Source organism: Lycium ferocissimum, chromosome 4 (assembly GCF_029784015.1).
Source record: "Lycium ferocissimum isolate CSIRO_LF1 chromosome 4, AGI_CSIRO_Lferr_CH_V1, whole genome shotgun sequence".
Taxonomy (NCBI): domain Eukaryota; kingdom Viridiplantae; phylum Streptophyta; class Magnoliopsida; order Solanales; family Solanaceae; genus Lycium; species Lycium ferocissimum.
The window spans coordinates 10,858,761-10,880,392 of NC_081345.1; the positions used below are offsets into that span (position 1 = coordinate 10,858,761).

General features: G+C 34.6%; 3 protein-coding genes across 3 annotated transcripts; all 3 read left to right on the top strand.

Annotated features, from left to right (window-relative positions):
* Positions 1-645: 645 nt before the first annotated feature.
* Positions 646-3,238, top strand: LOC132053731 (G-type lectin S-receptor-like serine/threonine-protein kinase LECRK1). Its single transcript, XM_059445837.1, has one exon. It carries the CDS (start codon positions 646-648, stop codon positions 3,025-3,027), a length of 2,382 nt encoding a protein of 793 aa, XP_059301820.1. The 3' UTR covers positions 3,028-3,238.
* Positions 3,239-3,700: 462 nt separating this feature from the next.
* LOC132051550 (G-type lectin S-receptor-like serine/threonine-protein kinase LECRK2) lies at positions 3,701-6,364 on the top strand. Its single transcript, XM_059442685.1, has one exon. It carries the CDS (start codon positions 3,891-3,893, stop codon positions 6,261-6,263), a length of 2,373 nt encoding a protein of 790 aa, XP_059298668.1. The 5' UTR covers positions 3,701-3,890; the 3' UTR covers positions 6,264-6,364.
* A 13,549-nt stretch (positions 6,365-19,913) lies between these two features.
* Positions 19,914-21,236, top strand: LOC132051551 (uncharacterized protein At5g39865-like). Its single transcript, XM_059442686.1, has one exon. The coding sequence runs from the start codon at positions 20,115-20,117 to the stop codon at positions 20,886-20,888; it is 774 nt and encodes a 257-aa protein (XP_059298669.1). The 5' UTR covers positions 19,914-20,114; the 3' UTR covers positions 20,889-21,236.
* Positions 21,237-21,632: the final 396 nt, after the last annotated feature.

Here is a 21,632-nt window from a genome sequence, read left to right on the forward strand (position 1 = left end):
TAACGAGAAAGAAAGAACATGGAAGGGGGAAAAGTGAGAAATTTCCCTTCTATGAAATCAAACAAATATAACCATCCAACACGCAACAGACAAACTTAAATCATCCAACACGCAAATGAAGTTTGAAAAAAATCAAACAGGGATTAACAAAAGAAATTGTTAACGTCTCCCATAAAAAATATCCTAGTTAGACTTCGTTAGCATACTCTTTTCTCAAAGCATTAGGAATTTTCAATTGATAAAGACCGGATAAAGTTTTGGAAAATATTATAAAAAATAACTCAGTTGTTATCTAATTCATGTCAATGTTTTAATCGTTAATACTCCCTCCGTTCACTTTTGACTTGTCATGTTTTATTTCTCAAGAGTCAATTTGTCTAACTTTCATAACTAAATTTAATTAGATTAAGTTAATATTTTAAGATAAAATTTAGATATTTGAAAACTATACAAAAAATACCATAAGTTGCAATTCTTGTCATATCAATATGATGAAAAAATATATCTTAAAATGTTAGCGAAACGTGATAAGTAAAAGTGAACGGAGGAAACACCATTTTAAATTGGAAATGTCCGTGCATATTAGTTAAATCCTTAAATAACAACATAGCAAAGACTCACACTCTATTTTCCCATTCTTCTGCCATGGCTAACTTAACATTTACTTTCATGTTCTTGATGCTTCCATTTATATTTGCAGCTATTGAAGTTGGAGCTCAGCAGCAACCCTCCAACATAACCTTAGGTTCTATTCTTTATCCGAACCGAAATCCAAGTTCTTGGCTATCTTCATCAGGCCTTTTTTCTTTTGGTTTCTTCCGAAAAAGGGATGGATTTCAAGTTGCCATATGGATATCTGCCACGAGCGAAAAAACTGTCGTTTGGACTGCTAATAGAGATGATCCTCCAGTTCATTCTGATGCATATCTCGAGTTCACAAAGCAAGGCAAGCTTATTCTATGGACAAAACAGAACAAGAAAGTCATTGCAGAATCTCCACAACCAGTAACGTCAGCCTCCATGCTTGATTCTGGTAACTTTGTTATCTATAACAAAACAAAAGTTGTTTGGGAAAGTTTTGATTATCCAACAGACACCATCCTGGCCGGCCAACGTCTAACATCAGGCCACAGGCTTGTCTCTAGTGTCAGTAAAGTTGATCATTCAAGTGGAAGATTTTATCTTAGTATGCAAGCTGATGGAAACCTTGTTGCCTACCCGACCAACTACCTAAATAGACCTGAGGCTTCCTATTGGGCTTTCATGCTACAAAGTACAGGCGAATTTGGTGATGTTGATTCAGTTTTCATAGGTCTTACTCCAAGAGGCCAACTGTTTCGAAATGCTTCTAATGGTTTTCGTTTTGAAGTGAAAACCATAGCAAATAGCTCAAATCAATCAACCAACAAGGCAGTAATTTATCGCGCAACTCTTGATCCTGATGGGAGTTTTAGGCTTTATACACACAACTTGGACAACTCGAGCTTGGAAATCAATTGGTCAGCGCTGCAAAATCAATGCCAAGCTAGGGGCTTCTGTGGTGTAAACAGTTATTGTACTGCAAGAAATGACAGCAGCATAGGTGATTGTTCTTGCTTTCCAGGATTTTTATATGTCAACCGAGCAACGAAATTCCAAGGGTGCTATCGGGGATTCGTTTATGAAGAATCTTGTGGAAGCAACAGTGACTCAACATTGGCGTACAAGGTCACGACGATTCAACACTTGAAACTTGGAGGATATCCATTTTCTCAGGTTTCAATGGTTGAGCAGGACTGTGAAAATTCTTGCTTGGAAGATTGTACTTGTTGGGCTGCTCAATACGTGAACGGAGTTTGCAGCAAATTTAAGCTTCCATTAATCTATTCGACACTTGATCCAACTGATGAGTCCGGCAAGACCTTCGTCAAGCAGAGCTATAAAATATCCCAAATGGCAGGTCACACTATTCCCTATCCTGAAAAAAGAGGGAATAGAAATAAAAGTCGGAAAGAAATAATCTTGATTCTATCCCTGGCTCTTGGTTCTGTAGCATGTCTGTTTACTGTTGTTGCAATCTGCAGTTATATTTTCTACAGAAGCAGAGCGGACCAATACCAAAAACTGTTGGAAAATCCATATTTAGGACCAAACGAGGAGTTCACTCTTCGATCATTTTCTTACAGCGAGCTTGAGAAAGCCACTGAACATTTCAAGGAAGAGATAAGACATGGTTCGTTTGGAAACCTCTATAAAGGAATTATATCAGAAGGTAACCGAACGGTTGCTGTAAAACGACTGGAGAAAATCGGGGATGAAGGAGAAAGGGAGTTCAAAGCAGAAATGACCGCAATTGGGCAAGCTCGTCACAGAAACTTGGTTCATTTGCTTGGTTTTTGCTTGGAGGGATCTGAAAAGATTCTTGTATATGAGTACATGAGCAATGGATCACTTGCAGATATCCTATTCAATTCTGAAGCAAGGCCTTCTTGGGAGCAAAGGATGCGTCTTGCACTGGATATATCAAGGGGAATACTTTATTTGCACGAAAAATGTGAGACCTGCATAATTCACTGCAACATAAAGCCACACAATATCCTAGTGGATGATTCCTGGACAGCTAAAATCTCTGATTTTGGGCTAGCAAAGTTTCTGGTGCCTAATCAAGTAGGGAACCAACTTCAGTTTAAAGGAACAAGGGGGTATTCGGCACCAGAGTTGCAGAATAGCGCCTTGATCTCCAATAAGGTAGATGTTTATAGCTACGGAGTGATGCTTTTGGAGATCATATGCTGCAGAAGTAATATGGATGCCAACATGTCAACTGAGGATGAGATCTTTCTTCCTACTTGGGTATACAAATGCTTTGTCGAGAATAATCTAAAAAAGCTAGTGGAAGATGTGGAAGTAGATATGAATTCCTTGGAGAGGACGGTGAAGGTTGGATTGTTGTGCATTCATGATAATCCTGATCTGCGCCCTTCTATGAGGAACGTAGTTCTCATGTTAGAAGGCACTATGGACATACCATTTTTGGCATGGTATTAAGTCTTTTAGATGGAGTGACAGAAAAGTGGAGTAGTGGATGACAAAACTTGGCCGGTCGAAAATGGACTGTTCTGGCATAGCTATTATTTTTCACACAGTTTAAGATAGTACATTCATTCTCTATGTCGTGTCAGGTCCACTTCAAAATAGTCCTCAGGGGGTCATAAGATCCCGTGAACTTTAGGTATTTAGTTGTAAAAAGGGGACAAGTTTGAAGGTGTAATTATTTATCCTCCGTTTTTTATATCATTGAGCACCAGGTCTTCTGTATATTGTAACATACTGGTGTATATTTAAGAATAAACATTACTTTGTAATAGCATGTCAAGCATTTTTATTTATGTGAATTAAACCAGTTTGAACGTGGTGCTTTGTAGCAAAACATGTTCTACTTCTAGCCTATTTGATCATCATTTTGATACTAGACCTCAGTACTTTGGTTGTAAACTAGGGAAAGGAAAACGAAAGAATGAAAAGTGAAAAAAGAAAATGTGAAAATGAAGAATTAGAGACGATACTTTTCTACTAATATGGACCCATGGGAGTAGTTGAAGTTTCTTTCTTTGTAGTCCTTTTCAGCGCTTGTTTTGAAGTTTAGAATTCTTACGCAAGATGAGTTTAAAAATAGAATTAACTGTCCTTTTCTCCCGTCTTTGATAAACTTTTCTCAGGGAAGACTTAGTGAATTGACTAACAAATCAAAGCATTTCTGTGGTGTTTATAGTTTTCTATTGATGCCACCCCATTAAGAAGACTTAATGGTTGACTTGACCAAGTAATGTTCCCAGCTTCTTCATGGATATTTCTTGAGAAGATGTTCTGTTGGACTTAACTGCTTCTCTAGTTTTTTATTTTCTTCAACCATGTTAAAAGTTAAAACTTGTCCTGCTTTCTCCCCCATTGGTATCATGGCTCTATATTTCTTAATTGTCCTGTTTATCTTTGGATCCGCTAGAGCTCAATCAAATCCACCTAATACAATAGAATTAGGATTTTCTCTTCATCCCACTGCACAGCCTACAGCATGGTACTCAGCTTCAGGTCATTTCGCGTTTGGCTTTTATCCACAAGGAAGTGGTTACAAGGTAGGAATTTGGCTAGTGGGAGGCTCCAATAATACTATTGTGTGGACCGCGTTTCCTGACGATCTAGAAGTATCCGCTGATTCTACCTTGGCGTTCATTGATGGAAAGGTAGTTCTGAAAACAAGTAACAGCGACGATAAGACTGTTGCTGGTTCATCAGAATCTGCTTTCTATGCCAACTTGCTTGATAACGGTAACTTTGTGGTTTACAATCAAGATCATAAAGCTATCTATGAGAGTTTCAATTCTCCTACTGATACAATTTTAGGTGGTCAGAATTTAACAAGTGGGCGTAAATTGGTTTCTAGTTTCTCCTCCACAAATCATTCCTCAGGGCGATTTCGCCTCTCGATGCAGAACGACGGAAACCTTGTTGCATACCCCAAAAACTTGAATCAGCCAGTGGATGCCTATTGGTCTTCACAAAATTACTGTACTGGTTGCAGATATCACCTGTTTCTTAACAACAGAACTGGCATCTTATTGCTGATCAATGACACTGATTCTTCAGTAATTCGACAATTGTACACTCCACTTATGCAGAAGGACAGAGCTATTTATCGAGCCACACTAGATTATGATGGGAATTTTCGACTCTATTCTCATGAATTCGACTCCAATGGTAATTCTAAAATGGTAGTGGAGTGGGAGGCGATCGATGATCTCTGTCTTGTGAAGGGTTTCTGTGGCCTTAACAGTTATTGCATTAGAAGTGATCACAATGCACCCTCTTGTATGTGTCTACCAGGGTCATACTTGAGAGAGAATGATCCAACCTTTGGTGATTGTCAACGGAACTTCACTAGAGGAAATTGCATTAATGGGAAAGAAGATGCAAGCGTCTATAAGATTACTACTACAACCAATTTGACCTGGGAGGATCCTCCTTACTTTGTTACATCATTTCTAGGAAAAGAAGATTGCGGCAAATCTTGTTTGGAGGACTGTGATTGTGATGCTTCCCTCTTCGATGAAAATGGCCAGTGTATGAAACACAAGCTGCCTTTGAGGTATGTCAAAGGTGATCGTGAAGGATCTCGCACTGCTTTCTTTAAAGTCAGCAATCTAGCAGTGCAAAATCCAACAACGGATTCAGTGAAGCTACCATGGGTGGTGATCTTGGTTTTATTGATAAGTTTTGTTATGTATTCAGGTACTGCTCTTGCATTTTCAGGATTTTATGTCTTCAAATTCCGGATAATAAAGTACAGGAAGCTATTGCAGACAGGAACCACAGGCTTAACGAAAGACTTCATACTCAGAACTTGCTCTTACAGGGAGCTAAAACGGGCAACTAATGGTTTCAAGGAGGAACTAGGAAAGGGTGCTTTCGGAGCAGTTTACAAAGGGAGCTTTGATAAAGGTCAAAGCCTTGTGGCAGTGAAGAGGCTAGAGAAAGTAGTCGACGAAGGTGAAAGGGAGTTCAGAGCAGAAATGAGGGTCATTGGTAGAACTCGACACAGAAATTTGGTTCGTTTGCTTGGATATTGTGCTGAAGGCTCAAAAAGAGCTCTAGTTTATGAATATATGAGCAATGGTTGCCTAGCAAATCTCTTGTTCCGAGGAGCTACTCGCCCTGATTGGAACCTCAGAGTGAATGTTGCACTAGATGTCGCCAGGGGAATCCTTTACCTCCATGAAGAATGTGAAGCTCCAATTATCCACTGTGATATAAAACCACAAAACATCTTACTCGATGAGTTGTTGACAGCTAAAATCTCAGACTTCGGGCTGGCCAAGCTACTAATGCCTGATCAAACAAGAACATTCACTGGTGTAAGAGGGACTAGAGGGTATTTGGCACCAGAATGGCAAACAAATGTCCCAATCTCTGTCAAGGTTGATGTGTACAGCTATGGTATTGTGTTGCTAGAAATCATTTGCTGCAGAAGAAATATTGAAGTCTATGTGACTAATATAGAAGAAATCCAGCTGTCTAAATGGGCATATAGTTGCCTTGTAGATAGTGAACTGGACAAGCTTGTTGGAAGTGAAGAAGTAGACAAGAAGACCTTGGAGGGAATGATTTCTGTGGCGATCTGGTGCATTCAGGATGAACCAGCCCTTCGTCCTCCCATGAAAAAAGTATTACAGATGTTACAGGGAATCATTGATATTCCAGTTCCTCCATGTCCAAGTCCCAGTAGTTAATTTCATGTAAAATCAGTTGTTGTAACTCGTAAGCATGATTGGTTTGGTTTACTTTTGTATTCTTCAATATTATCTTTTAATGGATCCACTTAGCTCGTAAATCTTAAAGCATAGGGAAAATTTATGCATTAATTACAAATGAGAATAGTTAGTTCTAACTTAGTTCAGATTATGCTTGAATGAGAAAAGGTATAAAGTTAAGGTTCTTGAATTTGAATTAAAGAAGGGATATGGCCAAGCATAAATCCCTATCATCTGATAACATATTTAAGAGAAGGCAAGAAAGGGTAGAAAACAACATTGAGTTGTTGCCAGAATTTCTTATGGAACAAATAAGTGGTAGTGAAAATGGAGATGAAGGTAGATATGACTCATTTTATCTGGCTGCTTTCAACTAATAGGGACTTTAGTACCATCGCTTCCTGGAAAGCTCGTAGACAGGACAGAAATGCAATAGAAACTTTCAGCAGGATTTGGCACAAACGAAGCTACCTATTGATTACAGTATAAGTAGCTTTGGACATAATATTGCTTCTAAATGTGCATGATGAGACAATTCATCATGTGTTTATGGTGGGAGAAGTCCCTAAGAGGATCTGGAGATCATTTTACGGGCCCTATGGGTGTAATCCAGGAAGATATTACTGTAATGAGAATGTTTTAGAAGTGTTTGAGTATCAAAATAGTGAACATATTAATTACACCAGGAGATTAAGAGAATTATGCCTTCGATCATATGTTGGGAGTTATGGAAATTTAGACGTACGAGAATATATGGGAATATTAAGGTATCGATGGCCACTAGATTTTGAGCTTCTTAAGGTGGATCATACTTCAATACGGTAACGTGATTACTGATACATTAGCTTGGCAAGGAATCTGTGAGCAATTAACTAAAGCTTGAACAACAGATGAGATGTATAGTGGTTGCATGGGAGAAACCAATATTGAACTGAATAAAGGTGAATACTGATGAGAGCAAAGAGAGTCAATGAGCTACTGGAGCAGGAGGGACAGTCAGGATGATAGAGGAGAAATGCTGATTTCATTTGCATTACCTTTGGGAAATAGGACACAAAATTCATATGAAGCTAATACAGTCTTGTTAATTAGGATTGGAATGGTACGTGTTACAACAATGATCTTCCTAATATCATTTTGAAAAGCGACTTGCAGTTGATTGTTCATATTATGCAGGGAAACATCGAGTGCCTAGGCCTTCCTGGCACCTTGATAATATTGTGGTTAAAGCAAGGCAGATTAATTCTTTATCAAACAATGGCACGACACAATATTGTATGGCTGTAGGGAAGGAAATCAAGTAGCGGATGCACTGGCTAAGTGGAGTCTAAAGGGGCATACATCTATCAGTTCAATGACTTACTAGAAGAAGCTAAGGCTGCATACAAATTGGACAAAATCCAGATGTCTAGTCAAAGGCGCAGTCTATATATGCAACAAGATTTTAAAAACTTCACTAAGACATGATGAACTAGTTTGTATTTTGATGTTCTGGAAATAGAAAACCCATGTACAAATGAGGAAGTCCTCCTAATTTATTTTTAAATCAATATTCAATATGGAGGAATCCTCCATGACAGAGTTATAGTTGGACAAACGGTATTTTTTTGGTGCAATACACACAAGAGTCAGCATGTACGTTCGAGTAGGTATGACTTATGAGAAACTAAGGTATAAAGTCCATTCCTATCTAACGGAACCTATCGGACCAAATGACAAAATATTGTTTAGGAAAAGATAGTTTTTCTAAGATGAAAACAAGAATTGAATTCATTTACACGAGAAAGATTTCCCATTTGTTAGCCGAAAGATATGTAGCTATGAAAGAGGGATTAAGCGAAACTAAATTGACTGGATGATAGAGACCTAGAAACACATTTGTTTTCCAAAATTTAGACCTTAGCTTCAATATGTTAGTGCCGAACTATAAAAGAATTGGAATCTTAGTTAAAAAGACCATATGGATGATATGAACTGCCTAAACAAGAATTTTTGAACAACAAACAACCAATTTAGATATTCTCGACCAAAAAGTACTAGATTCTCTTTCGGATAGACCCTAGAAAGAGAAGGAAGGATGAAATGTCAACATGCGTCTATGATATATTGAGTTTATCCGATAATCCACATTTTCGGAATGTATTGTGCCAAAGTCGTTGAATGACCCCTTCTTTTTTGTAGTTACTTTGGTGGGTCGCATGCCGACTTTACTAAAAATAGGTTGATCAAATAGTCATACAGTCAAACCTTTCTATAACAGTATCGATGGGTCTAATTTTTTTTTTTTTTTTTTGGCTATTATACACCTAAATAATAGTTGACTATTATAGGCAAAAAAGATGCATAAAATCTTTTTATTTTTATTTTTCAATGTCATAAAAAAATAACAAAATTATTTAAATTTTAAATCTCATCAAGAACATGCATACTTCACTAACTAAACATTAAAGAAAGTTAATATAATTTCAATAAATTCATAACTGAATGTATATAATTTTATGATCTAAGGTGCACATTTTAAATATACTTGAAAGTTAAATTCTTTCAAGATTGATGGAAGAAATTTATAATTGTTGCTTGTTTCGTAGATTCCAATCTCTTAGTAGTGATATAATGCTTGAATTGACGCAGACAATGATATTTTTAGATTACAAACATAAATTCATATGTAATATTCTGCCATAAAAAGGTATCAAATTAAATATTGTTAAAAAATCTCTGCACTTATTATTGCCTATTGGTAATAATTGATAATCTATGTTTCCAAAGATAGTTATTATTATATTACCAAAAAAAAAAAAAAAAAAAAAAAAAAAAGGATAACTGTTATATGGAGGCAGTGGCGGAGCCAGGATTTCCGCCGAGGGGGTTCAAAGTATAAAAAAGTAAACATACGAAGAAGCCTAAGGGGGTTCAACATCTACTATATATACATAAAAAATAATTTTAACCTTATAAAAACAGTGTTTTTTTTCGCCGAGGGGGTTCGTCTCTATGTGGCTCCGCCACTGTATGGAGGGTAGTTTTACAAAGAACGTATTGTTACAAAATTAGTTGTTGTTGTTATAGGTAAAATACTATTATAGAGAAGTAAAATATAACATAAAAAATCAGTTCCGAAAAAACTTAGCTATTATGGAGAGATGCTACATGCTAGTATGTTGTTACAGAGACGATATCATTTATCTAATGTCTTAGGGATATACTAGCAAACGATGCACGGGCCCTAGATGATTAATTTGGTTGTTTATTTTAGTAGTCTTTATGGTCTGTATATTTTGCAAAGATAGACAATTTGATTCTCTTTAGTGTGTCTCCATATTTTGTTTCTTTTCCTCTTATTTTTCCCCATAATTTCTCAATTGTTGTTAAAATTTGTCTTATTTTGGTTATGTCCGCATCTTTTTATATTTAGTAAGTTGACAATTCAAATATCCTACATATCAAATTTATAATCGCAAGATTCAAAGATATTTTATTATATTATACACATTTTTAATTTAGAACCACAAGATTCAAAAGTCTATCTTTATTTCTTAAACTCCGTCACTTTAATTAGCCGGTCTTTAAGGTTTGTATTTTGTAGATAACTTTTAAAAACATTCTAATTGTTATTATATATAGCAACATATACAAAATGTATTTTATGTACTATCACTTTAGTTATAATTAAAAAATGATGGAATTAAGTCTTTGAGATGGAAAGAGTCGGACACAATGAAAGTTGTTCATCGATGTGAAGAAAAAAATTAGTAAGAATATGAGGGGAAATTAATATTTTGATTATAGATTTTTTCTTTTAAATTCTTTAATATCTTATATGTATACCGACAGGTTGATATCTATCTCAATTAACTAACTGTTCAGATACAAACATGAGAACTATTGTTGTATATATTGGATTTTTAAAAAAGAAAAACTAATAAAATATTTTTATTAAATTAATTAAAAAAATATGTTAATAAGGGGTAAATTAGTTACATTATAATTTTTTTATTAACAATTATATATAAAAAGAATTGTTACAGAGAAATTAAAATTAATTTTATCTTAGTTTTGTAAATGAACAAGTAATTTGGACATATATTTTTAGTAATGTGGCCAAGTAATATGGACGAAGGGATTACTTCATTTATTAATTCTTAAAGAACGTGAAAAGTCAAAAGTGAGCAAGTAAAAGTGCACAGAGGAAATAAATATGTGTCGGAGAATTAAAATTGAAGTGCATATGTGTATACATGAGGAGAGAATAAATATTCAGTACTATGGCATATGTCCACGTGAGATAAAAAAACAGTTTAGTAATGTGGCCAAGTAATATGGGACAGAGTTACTTGTTCATTTACAAAACCAAGATAAAATTAATTAAATCTTTCCCATCTTACCCTTAGTAATAAATGTTCTTGAAAATAGTTAATTTTGATTAGAATGTATTTATTGGAGAGAGATAGGGGTAAGATAGTAAAATATATACACATATTAGTCCCTGCTTATCCTCTCTTGAGCCGAGGGTCTTTCAGAAACAGCCGCCCTACCTTTCAAGGTGGGGGTTAGGTCTGCGTACACTCTACCCTCCCCAGACCCTACATGGTGGGATTATACTGGGCTTCTTGTTGTTGTTGTTGTTGTATATTAGTCCCTACTTAGAGTACAATTTCAGTTGCTTTTTGTACAACTTACTGTTGTTGTGTTCGTCGACTTTAGGCGTTCATATATAATATAATATATATAAGAACTAAAAAAAATTGTCTTATTTTGGTTATGCCTGCCTCTTTTTATATTTAGTAAGTTGATAATTTAAATATCCTACATGTCAAGTTTATAATCATAAGATTTCAAAGGATATTTTATTATATTATTCACATTTTTAATTTAGAACCACAAGATTTGAAAGTCTATTTTTATTTCTTAAATTTCGTGTCTAGTCAAACGTAGGCATTTAAATTGAGACAGAGGGAGTATATGCCAAATGAAGGAAATCAAAAGACAATTTAGACACTGCGGACCTGTGGAGACTTAAAAAAGTAAATACACAAGAAGTAGAATTAATGTTCAACTTTTGAATTCAGTTGCTTTTTGTACAACTTATTGTTACTGTGTTTGTCCACCTTGGACTTTATTATACATAAGAAAAACATAGATAGAAAAGTAGATATATATTTTTAGTAATGTGGTCAGTACTTCATTTATTAATTTTTAAAGAACGTGAAAAGTCAAGTATAGTAATGTGGCCAAGTAATATGGGACGAAGGGAGTACTTCATTTATTAATTCTTAAAGCCAAGTAATATGGGACGGAGGGAGCACTTCATTTATTAATTCTTAAAGAACGTGAAAGTCAAAAGTAAATTTATAAAAGTGCACGGAGGAAATAAATGTGTCGAAAAATTAAAATTGAATTTTTTTATAGAAACACGTGTCCATTCATCATTAATGAAATTGGCAAAATTTATAGTACAATCTAACGTGTCCTTCACCAGTGAAATAGGGTACAACATGGAATGCTCTATGTACAATTTGTTAATGCTGTGTTGGTCCTCCTTTGACACTTATGTATAATAGAAATATGACAAAACTAAATTTTTTTGAAGTTTAATTTTTACTTATTTCATAATTCAGAAATATATTTTTGGAATATAGATGCACTTAATTTTTTTTAATGATTGACATTGAAACCACGTGCAAAACATGTGTTCAGTTATTAATTTTTAAAATAATACAACTATGCGTGTCCTTATTCTTTTCTTAACTCGCTGAGTTTCTTCTTCCGTATGACTTCCGTTTCTTCCTTCATTTATTCCTATAAGAGTACTTTATTTAATTTCTCTTTCTTCATTTTCCTTCCCTATTGAGTAATTTAACTTAATTTTGCTGATAAGGAGATGCTCGTGTTTGAAGGATTAGTCGATATCATTACGAGACATGTAGTGTGGTGCAGCTCACCATCAATGATTAAAGGTGACATTATGTCAGTTAGGTTCTTTCTTGCGAGTGGGAAAAGGTATCCGTTTTGTTTTTGTTTTCAAATTCATTCACTAGCTAAAAAGCACTTGTACCAAACATATTTTTGCATTGACGTCTCTTTCCTTTGAACTATTTTGGTTATTATATTTTTCTTAAACTAGTAATTTTTAAAGAAAAAAAGCTTATGTAAAAGAATAATTATTACTATAATTTACTTTGAAATTTGATGAATGGAGAAGATTTTTTGTTAAAAAAGTATTTTAATTGAACAACTTTGTCAAAAAGTATTTTCAAAAAGTTCTCAATTTCACTCCTCCCGGGTCCCTCCTCTCTTTTCCCCTCTTAGTTGCACCACAAATAATGAAGAAAATTACCCTGCAATGCACCCCTAAAGTGAGACCAATTAGGAATTTCAAAAAACATAACGAAAAGAAACCACTATTCGCCGCATTTTTATTTGTTCATATTTGACTTGAAACGCCCTTCAAGAAGTAATTTATAAATGATAAATTTACTACTACCTCCATTTTAATTTATTTGTCATACTTTCCTTTTTAGTCCGTTTAATAAAGAATGTTTTTTTCCCTTTTTGACAACTCTTTAATTTTAATTTTTCACATGACATATTTTTCACATGACGTATTTAAGACCACAAGATTAAAAAGCATTTTGGTAAATTCTACATATTTTTAGTTTAATCCCACAAGATTCAAAAGTACTTTTTACTTTCTTAAACTCTATGCCAAGTCAAAACCATACAAACAAATTGAAATGAAGGAGTACTATTACTATATCACTCTTTGAATATATAAATTTAGTGTTCTGGAAAATGCATTGAGAAATGATGCATTGAGAAATGATTATATGTGACACCTCGGAATCTTTCCGTACTTGAGTGACGAGTAGATCGATGAAGAGCTTGAGTATATGATGTGTCGATAAGTCGGGAATGGCCAAACATGAATTTTCAGGAAATAATAAAGTTGCGAAAATTCCGGCCCGTTGGTCGTATAGTGACAATACGCCCGAAAAAGTGATTTACGGACCGTATAAAGGCGATCGTCCTCCAAAGTGCCAAAATCTCAAGTTTCGTTAAGTGTTGAAATGGTTAAATACGACCCAAGATAATGCCCGTAACCGGAGGACGGACGTAAACTGTGTCGTAAATCGCCGTGTCCTTCGTCAAACTTTTCTCGTTTTCCTTATGCTTAAATACGGCCATGAGGACGGACCGTCAGAACTAGTATACGGTCCGTAAACCGTGGTTTACGACCTTTGTTCATCCCGACAATAATTCATTAAAGATCGAGTATTTTGGGAGTTTTAAAAAGGGACTTAAGCCCATTTCACTTCATTTTTCTCCATGAGCTTCAAGAAGCTCTCAGAGAGTTCCAAACATTTCTTCCATGAGAAATCCCTAGAAATCAAGGATCAATAACAAGAAATCAAGAGAATCAAGTAGAGGAAACCCATTAAAAGTCTTCCAAGTCAAGAAATCCCAAGAGAGTTGAACTGTGTTTTGGTGCTAAGGGTGAATCACCACTCCAAGCTTATTCCTCCATCATTTAAGGTAAGTTTCATGAACTTTACATGCTATTTGAAGTATTATTGAGCTAAGATTTATGGATTGTAGAAGAGTACAACAAATGGGTCATGAATGATGAATAGTGACGTTTTGAGAAATAGTTTGAATCAAGTTGTGATGGTTGTTGTGTTGGGGTGAATGCATTATAAATGACATTTAGAACGTGAAATAAGCATTGGATACGAAAGAATACGTACGATGGATTTTTAGTCATGATTACGGGAATTTGAAGTAATTATTAAATATGGATCATATGAACGAATGACGATGTTGTTGTTAATAGCATCATGATGATTATTATGAATGTTGGGAGTTAATATGGAATATGGCGGAAAGTAGTATAAACAAAAGGAAACGTCAGCTCGATTTTCTTTAGCCTTAAGAAGTATGTTCTTGTAATTGATTAGCTAATGACGATACGAACCCTTCAAGGTAAAGACGCAAAGCATTGAAGGACGAGCCAAAGAATAGAGTAGCTAAACAAAGGTATGCAGAGGCAAATCCTTTTCTTCCTAAGGCATGAGTCCCACGCATGAAAATCCTCGTTTACTATAAATGTCCCTATCTCTAAGAAAGTAAAGATCCTCACTCATGAATAGTTATACGAGATAAGAGATACGAGTCGAATACGATGACGATAATAGTAAGCTAAAGTCTAGAAATGCTATAGCCTATGATACTATGATGCCTCTAAGAAGCTAATGATGTCATTGATGTAACCTAACGATATTGAGTATTACACCGCACCTATATGTGGTCAAAAGATACGATTATGCATATATGATAAAACATGGTAGCACTATGTTAAGCCACGATACGCCATACGAAACGAATGATATGATGTAAGTACGATGGAACCGTGATATGCTTATAAGACGATTCATAATCATAAATCTATAAGATGTAAGATAATGAGTATGGTATATAGGCACGTATATATGTTGACGACGCTAGAGTAAAACAAAGCACACAACATGACTATGAAACGAGAAATAGTAATGAACCCATACGTACGTACGATATGAGAGATACGTGATGTGGTCGAGCTCGTGGCCGACGATATCTTTCGTCGAGCTTTACGAGGCCGAATACGGATAATGATAAAACGCGTATAAATAAACGCGACATGATGATAAGTTTATGCATGTGTTATGATGAATGCAGGAGGATGACTAGCTATGTTAAGGACATGATACCCCTATGTGATGTATATGTATGTATCGAGCCCAGAGGGGCCGAGTATGTGTACCATTAAGTCTATCGAGCCCGCAGGCCGAGTACGGACATCGTTAAGCCCATCGAGCCTGGAAGCAGGCCGAGCACGAATGCCATCAAGTCTATCGAGCCCACGAGGGCCGAGTACGTATGCCGCTAAGCCCATCGAGCCTACGCAGGGCCGAGTACGTATACAAGCAATGCCATCGAGCCGAAGGGCCGAGTACGTATGCTAGCGCCATCCCATCGAGCCGGCGGGGCCGAGTACGAACGATACTAACATATATGAATACGAGTATGTCGTATGTATGGTACCGTTACGAATGCGGTCATGTTATATGTACGTATGCTTCACGTATGATATCTATATAAGTATGATTATGTTACTTGTATGATTAGACCATATGCATCACATTTACGTGAGTACGAACGAGATAAGTACATGATATCTTTTTACGAGTACGGATATGTTATACCATGTAAGTGCTTCTAGGTGGCTATATATACGCAAGGTACGTAGTACGAGTACGTATACGGTTGCAGAGGCTAGGTACGAAAGGTAAGTAAGTAAAAGATATAAATGTATGTATACGAGTACGAAATAGAGCATGGAACGTCCTCACGGGAAAGTGTAAGTACTATGAAGAGAATGTTAATGTCTCCCATCTTATGCTATTTCATATTACCGTTATGTTTCTCCATCATTATCGCTCATGCTTTACATACTTAAGACAATATTCGCATCGACGTCCTTTCTTTCGGGACGCCGTGTTCAGCGCCACGTGCATTGTGAGACGGGTGCCGATTCCGTCGTAGCCATCGGCGGAGTTGCGTGTTCTCCTTTATTCCGGAGGTGCTATTTCGAGACATCATTTTGTGTATATGTATTTTGGGCACGGCGGGGTCCTGTCCCGTCCATATGTCTAGTATTCCAGTAGAGGCTCGTAGATACGTACGTGTGGGTAGTATGGTCCCATAATCATGATGTAAATGGAAGCCTATGTATATTGTTATTATTTTGATAGCCTGTGGCCTACGTTATATAAGTAAATATGTTCTATACGAAAGTCGTTTTCTATGATTATACACGATGAGAGAAATGAATAAAGACAGGTTAAGCAATAGAATAAGGGGTGCTCGGTGGTCAGCCTCGTGTACCCGTCGCGGCCCGTAGGTCGGGTCGTGACATTATAGTAATTAATACTCCCTCGTCTCAAAATACTTTCCTTATTAGTTTGTCCTAAAAAGAATTACACATATTTATATTTAGAAATAATTTAATTTTATAAAATGATTTACAACAACACGAGTCTCTAAGACCACACATTTAAAAAATCTTTCTTTATTTCTTAAAATTCATGCCAAGTTAAATTAAGATAATCTTTTTGGGACGAAGGGAGTAATAAAAATAAAATAGGAACTAAGCAATAAATTCTGTCTTGATTGACTAAAACAGACAAGTAAAAATAAACATGTATTTTTTAAGGGATAAGGCACTATTATCCCCTGAACTATACCTAAAGTTGCTACGACACACCTTACCTTTCCCTGAGTCCTAATACCCACCTAAACTTATTTAAAACAAAATATTTACTCCCCTAAACGCTGATGCCCACTCTCATATGGGAGAGTGACAAACACTCTCCTTGCCACATGTGTATTTATTTGTTTTTTTTTAAAATTTTTTCAGCTTACGTGTCAATTTTTTTAAAAAAAAAAATAAAAAACTAAATTTTCTTTAAAAAAATGATTTTTAAAACCTATTTTTTTAAAAAAAAATTTGAAAATTTGATTTTTTTAAAACCCCTATGTTTTAAAAAAAAAAAAAAAAAAAACTGAAAACATGGATTAAAAAAAATTTAAATCTGAATTTTCTTTAATTAAAATGATTTTTTAAACCCCTTTTTTAAAAAAAAAAAAAATTGAAAATTCAAAAATTTGATTTTCTTTAAACCCCTTAGTTTTTTTTTTTTCTAAATAAAACTGAAAACATGAATTTTTTCAAAATATGGAAAACTTGATTATTTTATAAAGATGTCTTAAAAAAATCTTTATTTTCATGATTTCATTTTCTTAGGACACTTTTATTTTTCAAATAAAATCCGAAAAAGTGTTTTTCTTGTCAAAATGTGAAAAAACTGAATTTTTATAAAATTTTAGAAAAATTAATTATTTTTTTAAAATTTGGAAAACCTGTTTTTTAAAACTAAATTTGGAAAACTAAATTTATTTTCATATATAGAAAAAAATAATCAGTTTTCCAGATTTAAAAAATATCCAAATTTTTTTAATAAGAAGACTTAGTTTTCCAGATTTATTTTCTAAAAAAATGAATTTTTCATATTTTTAAAAAATAATTATGTTTTTCATATTTTAAGAAAATACAGATTTTTAAGGAAAAAAAATTAAGTTTTCCCCTTTTTATGTTTCTCACTCTCTCAAAGAGAGTGAAACACACTCTCCTTGCCACGTCAGCGCTTAGGGGGGTAAATATTCTGTTTTAAATAAGTTTAGGGAGATAATAAGATCCAGAAAAAGGTAAGTAATAAATGTAGTGAAATAACTTCTAAGATAATGAGGGTAATAGTGCCTTATACCATTTTTTTTAACACAATCTATGTATAATATAAAGCTAGACATAGATAAGGTGATATGACACCTCTCTATGGCCTAGAATACTATTTATCTATTTTCTCCTTTTTTTGAATTTTCTCTTATTTTAAAATTGATATCTAATGTATTAAGAAGTCAAAAATCACTCTCTTAGAGCCTGTTTGGATGGGCTTAAAATAAGTTAATGACCTTTATAAATTTGAACAAATTAAAAAAAAAAATAAGTTGGGGTAGGCTAACTTATTTTTTTGGCTTATAAGTCGTTTTCACTTATAAACTCGCTTTTAGATAAGTTGCCTAAGCCAAACGGGCCCAATTATTTTTTAGGCTTATTTTATATATAAAATGGGGCCTTTTTGTTTCCCGCCAACCCAAACACTCAAAAAAAAAACAAATTTTTTATAAGCAATTTATAAGCCAATCCAAACGGGCTCTTAGTCTATTAATTACACCTCTTAATCATCTTAATTACACATTTCCTTCTTCATTATAACCGTTGGTAGTGGTAATCCTTCCATTATAGAGAACCCAACTCAAACAGTCGTTTTCTTTCGGTTATTAAATCCCAAAAGCCTCAATATATGTAGCGTGCTAGAATTTCAAAGTCTTTATCTAAAACTTATCCAAAGATCAATATTAAAGAAATGTTTACTCCCTGGTGTAGTAGTAGTATAAATAATGAAAGAAATAGGAAAACAAATGCACTGACCTTTGCTTCCCTTTCTCTCGTATAACCAATTTTCATTGTGTTTGTTAATGATGATAGAAATATCATTTGTCTTATGAATGTATGATTATATTTCAATTATTTGTTATTAATCATATGATTATATTGTATGTTTGTTGGGTTGTTGTACGGGTTTTGTTCAGCTGAGAATTAAGAAGCGGATGTCTGGAATTATACGTCGAAGAATTCTTAGCATGCAAAGGTATTTTTACTTTAGCCATGAGAACTAAACTACTTTTTTTTTTGCTCGGTTTTAAAAAAATTCTATTTTAAGGTATAAAAGGATCTTTGGGTTTTTTCTGTTCCAAGTTTTCCAAGAAAATTGCATAAATCAAATTAAAGCTTAAGTTGAGTAACTTACTAGGATGTATAATAGACGACTCTTTATTTATCGTTAATTGATAACATATAAATATCTATATTAGTCAAAATAATTCCTACAAGTTCTACAGTAATCTGGTCTTATATTTCCAACCAGTTGTATATGTTTGATTAGAAAGAGTAGCATAATACAACCCCAACTTGGATTGTTTCTTGGTATTCAGAATTCATACGATGTATATACACGTCTGGAAGATGTATCAATGTACAATCGACAATGTTATGGATAAAATATACAGACTTTGGAGACCATAAAGTTGTTTAAATGTTGTAGTTCTTATGGTGTAGTTCATTAGAGATGGGGAGCGGAATTATATTATTTCAGAAAATCTAAAATTTATTTATAAAGAACACACATTTTACTGTACAGAGTAGATGATGTGTACGCTCTCGTTCTCGCGTGTCTTAGTTGTAGCTTTGATATGTTAGATATTCGTCATTACTTATATGTAGTTCATATATTTTATGATTGGTCATAGGCTAGATAGCTTGGCACATCTCTTTAGCTTAGAATTCAAATTTATCTTTCTTCTTCTTCTTCTTCTTCTTCTTATTATTATTATTATTATTATTGTTATTATTATTATTATATTTCTTCATTCTTATTTTAAAAATCTCACCTCCATAACTCACGAATCTTTCAACTTTTGTCATGGCATGCTCAAGACTTCTATTTTAGGCTTTTCCGTGAAAACGAAATTGGAAAAAGAAGTGTCAAAATTTTTGGGACGAACATGGATTTATTTATTTTATATAATGGTTCACACATGTCATGTCACCTTATACTTAGTAGTATACTTTACAAACTAACGATTAATTTACTTTAGGTTTTGGAAAATTACTTTGTGACTTAGTATGGGTAGTAGAAAAATTATACTATATAAATTTAAGAAATCGGCCTTTAGGACCGCGCGAAGCGCGGACAAATCCACTAGTAGACAAGTAAAAATGGAGAGAGAGAGGGGGAGAGAGTTTCGGAAAGAAAAAAAAAAAAAAACAAAACAAAAGGAAAGGTCACGGTGTGTTAACCCGTCATCTTCAAAACCGACCCGTCAGCGACCCCCCACGCCTCCCATTCCCTCATTTGCCATTTCCATTTCCACTTTTCAAAATAACACCGCTCCCCTTCTCCCCCAATTTCAACATAATAATTTCTCTTCAATTTCATTTTACAATTCTCTCTCTTGAACAATTGCTCTTAAATTCGATTCTCTCTCGACAATTGCTTCTTATCCACGCCAATAAAACTAATTCTCCTTTCCCAATATCTAAAGCCTAAAAGAAATTTCATTTTTTGAGAAAGTTGAACAACAACAAAAAATAAAATAAAAAATCAGGTCTTGATAATGGATCGTTTTAGGGATGAAGAAGAGCGAGAAATAATCCATCATAAACCAAAACCATCAATTCTCAATAGATCAATTACTGTTCATAACACCCAAAACCCAATTCAATTCCCTGATAAACAACCCCTTTATTTCTACCCATCACCTCCTTCATTTGAACGTAATGGGTCCTTCAAAAAACAATCAACGCCCAATTCTCTCAAAGGAACCGTTAAAAAACTATGTTCCCTTTTCGAGTCTCGTAAACCCTTGAATTTACAGCCTCAAACCCCCACAAAGCCTGTAAAAACCGTCGATTCGAGGGTTCCATCGTTGCCTGGAACGGAGGACAGTGTCGTAATTTACTTTACGAGTCTCCGTGGTATTCGGAGAACGTTTGAGGATTGTTATACTGCTAGAATGATCTTGAAGAGTTTTCGGGTGAAAATCGATGAAAGGGATATATCGATGGATAGTGCGTATAAGAAGGAATTACAGAGTGTTTTGGGTGAAAAGAATGTAACTTTACCGCAAGTTTTCGTTAAAGGGAAGTACATTGGTGGAGCTGAAGTGATTAAGCAATTAAATGAAGTGGGGGAGTTGTCGAAATTGTTAAGAGGACTTCCACTTAGGCCAATTGGGTATACTTGTGAAGGATGTGGGGATATGCGGTTTTTACCTTGCTCGAATTGTGATGGAAGTCGGAAATATTTCGATGAGGATGAAGAACAGCTTAAGAGATGTCCCGAGTGCAATGAGAACGGGTTGGTTCGTTGCCCTCTTTGTTGTTCTTGATTTGAGCAATAGTATAATAATAAGTTAACTATATTACAAGCCTGTCTGCCAATAGTTTTCGGTTTGTGCAGGTAGTTTTATTTGAGGGTTGAATAGCTTTTGCTGCGTGTCTTAAGGCAAAAGTAATGGTTGTTTTAGTTTTTTAATTGACATATAAGTGCTTGCTATGTATATATTGTTTGAAAATACTTTGTTCCGTGGGATGAAGGCTGGGTGGCTTTTACATCCCCGTATAGTCTTGTAAATTTGCCATCGAATATATCGTGTGGTTTTTTGATTGAAACCCTAGTTGCTTTCTTTAGCAACTGTTGTGAAAATGAAATAAAAGTTCCTTGTTGTAAAGGGCAATGATAGTTTGCAATTATGGATGTGAACATATCTATACTATGCTTCTACCAGGATATCAATGTCAGTCTGATTACCAACTTATGATGATGTATAGAAGGCATTTATGTTCTTCAAGTGTGCCATGTAATCATGTTTTCTTTTTGGATGCCACATACTATGTCTTAATTCAATTCTACAGGCGGAATATTTTGATTGGTTGCCTGCATTATTTCATCAGTATATTCTTGATATTTCGTAAATTTACTGCGTTTCAGTATCATTGAATAATTGCATCATGAGATGTGGAAGGCATGTTTATATTTATAGAAGAAATATGTACTTGAGAAAGTTATAATTTTGGGGCATGGAGGAATCCATGTGGCCCTACATGAGAGGGAGAGAGATATTGGTGACAGA